Source organism: Hibiscus syriacus, unplaced genomic scaffold, assembly GCF_006381635.1.
Source record: "Hibiscus syriacus cultivar Baekdansim isolate YM2019G1 unplaced genomic scaffold, ASM638163v2 tig00117005_pilon, whole genome shotgun sequence".
Taxonomy (NCBI): Eukaryota; Viridiplantae; Streptophyta; class Magnoliopsida; order Malvales; family Malvaceae; genus Hibiscus; species Hibiscus syriacus.
In genome coordinates this window covers 640,985-646,984 of record NW_024063519.1, presented here as the reverse complement: position 1 = coordinate 646,984, position 6,000 = coordinate 640,985, and the positions used below count along the sequence as shown (strand labels likewise).

Below are 6,000 nucleotides of genomic sequence, written 5' to 3'. Positions count from 1 at the left end.
ACTTAAAAGTTCACATTAGATCAATGTGAAGCAGCTAGGAACAGGACGGAAGAGAATAAGAAGGATGGCTCAAGTGACATAGGAACACAACAACAGAAACATGCAGATGGAACAGCAAACAGAGAATATAGACAAGAACAATGCGTATAGTCTATGGATGATTGCGGAAACCAGAAGAAGGAAACCTATACTAGAATACAACAAAACCAGCCCGCAAACCACTAAAACAGTAGAAGCAAGGGGCTCTAGATTTTCCGTGTTGCGGGAGCAAGAGGGGACAAGAGACAAAGACATACATAATCTGACAAACCGAGAACCAATAGAAAGCATGGGGCCAAGGATAAATCTTGAAGGGTAAAATCGAGATAAAAAACAACTCGAAAGAAGGATAAAAACAAATCGAGGTAAAATCTTGAAGGGACAATCTTGAAAAAAGGAAGGATAAAAAAAAACATAGCACACAAGAAGGATCAAATCCCAAATCACAAACCAAAGATAAAGCGATAAACAACAAAGCTAAGGAAGGAAGCTCGAAAGAATACTTCAAGGAGAAGGAACAGATAAATGAAAGCCAACTCGAGAGGACTACACAGATAATAGGAACGAATGCAATAGGAGCAGTGGAAAAAATATCAGCAACAAAAGTTCAGATTGTGCCTAGTGCAGAAGTTACAACTCCAGAAGTAACAATTCATGAGGCAAGGAAAGGTGATAGTAAACATATTGCAATCACAATTGTTGAAGAAGATGAAGGCAAGAAAGGACCAGGAAAGAGTCGAGGCAAATCTGGTGTGGGTGGCCCAATAAGATCAAGCAGGCTGAGCACAAAACGTGGGATGAAGGCAAAAGCGCAATATGAAACAAGACCACCTAACAAGGCCAAATCATCGGAATGGGTAGAATCGGTCTCCACAAGATTCGATGCTATACAAACACCGAACAAAGGAAGTGCAATGGTGAATACAAAAGGAGCGGATCAGAATGAAGGGGAAGCAAAGAATGGGAACCAAGATTAAGCGGCACAGAATAGTAACGACATGTTTCACAATATGGTCTAGGTAGAGGTGCAAGATGGAACGCGCTTGTAATTATACAGGGCAAGGTCGTAAACTTCAATCGTATACATGATGATTAAGATCTTATTCTGGAATTGTCAAGGAGCGGTGAGCCAATCCTTTAGACGAATCTTCAAGGACATGATCAGTAGAAACAAACCTCAAGTAGCAGTGCTGATGGAGACTAGAGTTAGTAAAAGAGCAGCAGACAGTATTGTTCACAATTTAGGATTTCCGAACTCCATCCGAGTAGAAGCACAAGAATTCAGCGGCGGTATATGGTTATTATGGAAAGGCAACATTTACATGGATATACTACAAGCATCGAAACAATTCATACATGGTAGACGTAAGACCAAGGTAAATGAGAAAGGGATCATCTCCACGGTGGTGTACGCAAGTCATCGTGTGGAAAAAAGAAAAATGTTGTGGAGCAAAATTCATCAACTTGACCCTGGAAACAACGAGGCATGTGTGGTAGGGGGAGATTTCAATGCAATTTTGAAACAAAACGAAATGAGGGGTGGTAAACAGAGGAGAAATGGGGTAAGTAGATCGTTTACGGACTTCGTTTTCGACACCTGTTTGCATGACGTTAAGACCCTGGGATAACCATTTACGTGGAGAAGAGGCAGCTTGTACCAAAGACTCGATAGGTGCTTGTCAATGAGGAATGGCTCAAGCAGTACCCAATGTCTTTTGTAACCCACTTGGTAATGATCGGTTCAGATCATACACCAATAGTAATACAAACAACAGCTAAAAACCTGGAGAAAGAAAAAAGACCATTTCTATTTCTTGCTGCTTGGTTAGAGCACCCACAATTCAAAGATTTCCTGGCCGCCAACTGGAAAAGAGACAAAGACATAATTTCCAACATTGAGCACTTGAAATGCCAAGTCATAAAATGGAATCAAAAATCTTTCGGCCATATAGGATAAAAGAAGAAAAAGCTGCTGCCACGTTTGAGAGGAATTGAACGATACCTGAGTACGGCACATTCAGAATTCTTAAATGATCTTGAGAAACAACTCAAAACGGAACTGGACATCGTACTTGAACATGAGGAAAGCTTTTGGTTTCAAAAGGCGAGAAACAAATGGATCCTCAACGGTAATAAAAACACGAAGTTTTTTTCCGCCTCAACCATGAATAAACGTAGTAAAAACACGGTGGCAGCTCTTAAAAACGGGAACGGAGAATGAGTAACAGACCAAGAAGAGCTAAAAGATATGACAGTGGATTTCTACCAAAAGCTTTTCACAAGCTCCGGAGAATCTGATTCTAATTATGAAATACGAGGTGACTTCACTAATAAATATCCAGAGGCTTTGAAGGAACGATCGGCGCCAGTTACGCAAGATGAAATAAAAAGAGTCGTCTTTGAGCCCGTGGAAGGCACCAGGAGTAGATGGATTACATGCCGGATTCTACCGAAGAAATTGGCAGCAGGTAGGCGAATCATTTTGTCAAATGGTGCAAAACTTCTTCAATGGAGAACCTCTTTTTAAGGAACTAAACCGCACAATGCTTGTGTTATTGCCGAAAACAAACACACCAGAGAATCTAAGCCAATTTAGGCCAATAAGTTTATGCTGTGTACTCTACAAAGCAGCAACGAAGATTATGGTTAATAAACTCAAGCCTTTTTTGCCCGATTGGATTTCACATACACAGACAAGTTTTGTTCCAGGCCAATCAATTACGGATAATGTCATAATAACACAAGAGGTGGTTCACTCCATGAGAAGAAAACAAGGGAAGTGAGGATGGATGGCAATAGAAATTGACCTCGAAAAAGCATACGACCACTTAGAATGGACATTCATCGAAGATACACTCCAAGATATCGGAATACCACCGAATTTGAGAACACAAATAATGGTATGTGTTAAATCAGTTTCAACACAGATAATTTGGAACGGAAGCATGATAAAACCATTCAAATCGACACGAGGACTTTGACAAGGCGATCCAATATCACCTTAGCTGTTCGTCATGTGCATTGAGAGGCTAGCACAGGCAATAAATAGAGAGGTACGTAATGGGCAATGAAAACCGTTCAAGACATCGAAAGATAGCCCAGCGATACCTCACCTATTTTTCGCAGATGATATGATTCTATTTGCGAAAGCGTCAACCAATCAAATGGAAATAATTCGGTCCGTGCTGGAGAAATTCTGTAAAGCATCCGGACAGAAAATAAGCATTGAAAAGACGAACATATTCTTCTCTCAAAATGTTCCAGAGGTTATGAGGAAAAACATCAGTGGTGAATTCGGATTCAAGGAAGTTCATAACCTAGATAAGTATCCAGGAGTCCCAATAATACATGGAAGAGTGACAACAAGATCACATGGCTACTGATTTGTCCATTCTGATACTCTGATGGATGTGCCCGTGGGTGAAGGCACCATCAGTGAATGTTAAGGGTCGCATTTTTTCTTCGTTTTGATGATGAGTATCATGCTTTGGAATTGCCAAGGAGCAGCTAGCTTGGTGTTTAAGGGTCATTTCTTAAATTTTATTCGTGAGTTTCATCCTTCGGTTGTGGCTTTATTTGAACCACGAGTAAGTGGTACCATTTCCGACCGGGTTATTAGTACTCTTGGGTTCAATCGATCTTTCAGAGTGGAAGCTCATGGATTCCGAGGAGGTATTTGGTTGCTTTGGAAGGAGACTGTTACAGTTGATATTATTCAAGTGGCTAACTAATTTATTAATGTGAAGGTGTATGTGAAGGATCTGGGGGTTCATTTTCAGTTTACAGCTGTCTATGCGAGTCCATCCAAAGTGGGACGGTCAAATCTTTGGCAGCGTCTTGCGAGTATCAACCCTGAAGATGGGATTCCCTGGCTCATTGGAGGTGATTTTAATGTCATCCTGTCTCTTGAAGAACGTCGTGGTGGAGCCTTATTAAATAAGCGTGGCATTAAGGCTTTCTCGGATTTTCCTTTTGCTAATAGTTTGACTGATTTGGGGTTTCGTGGTTCCCCTTTTACTTGGTATCTTTATCAACGGCTGGATAGGTTGTGTCGTTAGTTCTTCATGGACAACTACTTTCTTTGACTCTTGTGTTGCATCTTGATAGGTTGGGATCTAATCACCGGCCCCTGCTCATTTCTTTAGGCGATTGGGATCATCATCAGCATAATCATCCCTTTCGTTTTATCAATGAGTGGCAGTCTCATCCGCAGTTTGCTGACTTTCTTGTTTCAGTGTGGGAGAGTAATCGTTCGTTGGTTGATAATATGAACCAATTTCGTGTGAAAGTTGAGACTTGGAATAAAGAGGTGTTTGGATACATTGGGGAAAAAAGGAAACTTAGGGCCCGTATCTGAGGTATTGAACGTTCTTTGAGCAGAAGACATTCTTGGTCTTTAGTTTCGCTATCGAAAAAGCTTAATTTGAAACTGGAATCTGTTATGGATCAGGAATAATCTCTTTGGTGACAAAAAGCTTATTCATAATGGATTTTACAGTGGGATCGGAATGCAAAGTTTTTTCATAAGTCCGTGGAGGAGAGAAGGTGAACTAATCATATATATACTCTTAAAAGGAATGATGAGAGTTGGTGTACAGATGCTGATGAATTAATTAAGTTGGCCACTGAATTTTTCAAGAATCTTTTTACTAGCTCGATGGGTGGGCAACAGCCGTATCCTGTCCGTGGTCTTTTCCGTAGGTTGAAACAGACGGAGTGTGAAAGATGCACGATCCCAATTTCTAATGATAAGGTTCAATGGGGTCTTTTTGATATGGGAGCTTCTCAGACCCCTGGTGTAGATGGATTGAATGCTGGTTTCTTTCAGAAAAACTGGACAAATGTGGGTGCTTCTGTTTGCGAGTTTGTTAGGAATGTGTTTAGTACCGGAGAAATTCCGGTCTATATAAACCAGACATTAATTGTTCTCATTCCGAAAGTTTCGTTGCCTGAGACAATGAGTCAATTCCGTCTGATCAGTCTCTGCACTGTCATCTACAAAATTATCTCTAAGATTTTGGTGAATTGTCTAAAGTCTTCCATCCCTGATTGGGTTTTGTGCCTGGTCACTTGATCACGGGCAACATCATTCTGATTCAAGAAGTTGTTCATTCGATCCGAAAGAAGACGGGTAAGAAGGGATGGATACTTTAGTTGATATTAGAATTCCGAAGACTTTTCGAAAGTTAATTGTGCAATGTGTTACTACAGTATCGTCGTGACTCTTTTGGAATGGGGATATGACTGATCCTTTTACTCCTCGGGGGATTCGTCTGGGTGACCTTTTATCCCCCTATATTTTTGTTCTGTGTATGGAACGTCTCTCTCAATCAATTCATACGGTTGTTTTGGGGGTTTTGGAAACCTTTCAAAACTTTTTCTCGTGACCCAGATACTTCCCACCTATTTTTGCGGATGACATGATTTTATTCGCTGAGGCCTCGATGGACCAGTTGTAGGTTATTCAGCGTGTCCTTGCTGATTTTTGTATGGTGTTTGGCCATAGAGTCAGTGTGGCCAAGACTACGATATTCTTTTCAAAGAATGTTCCTAGCAATCTTCGTAACTCGATCAATAATGGTTTCGGGATTGGCGAGGTAACCAATCTTGGGAAATATCTTGGTGATCTGGTTCTTCACCAGCGGGTCACCACAGCCTCCTACCATTATCTTGTTCAGACTGTCGAACGGAAGCTTAGCGGATGGAAAGCCAGGTGTTTATCTTTGGCAGGAATAATCTTATTAGCAAAAACGATTCTTTCTGCGATCCCAACTTATACCTTGCACTTGCAGACGGCGGTTCTCCCTAAAGTAGCTCGCTCAACTATTGAGAGACTTATACTGTTGGGGAAATCGGGTTATTTCCCACACGAACGTAGTTTTAAAATTGACCTAAAATGTCAAGATCAAAATCACCAAAGGTTGCACAGCGGATAAACCTGTCAAACTATTGAATATTGAA

General features: G+C 40.9%; 1 protein-coding gene across 1 annotated transcript; it reads left to right on the top strand.

Annotated features, from left to right (window-relative positions):
* The first annotated feature begins 1,124 nt into the window (after positions 1-1,124).
* Positions 1,125-1,667, top strand: LOC120195030. Its single transcript, XM_039197170.1, has one exon. The coding sequence runs from the start codon at positions 1,125-1,127 to the stop codon at positions 1,665-1,667; it is 543 nt and encodes a 180-aa protein (XP_039053101.1).
* The last annotated feature ends 4,333 nt before the right edge of the window (positions 1,668-6,000 follow it).

Bases quoted from the DNA above. Each gene is read 5' to 3' on its own strand.
- LOC120195030 (XM_039197170.1), top strand. From the start codon at position 1,125: ATGATGATTAAGATCTTATTCTGGAATTGTCAAGGAGCGGTGAGCCAA.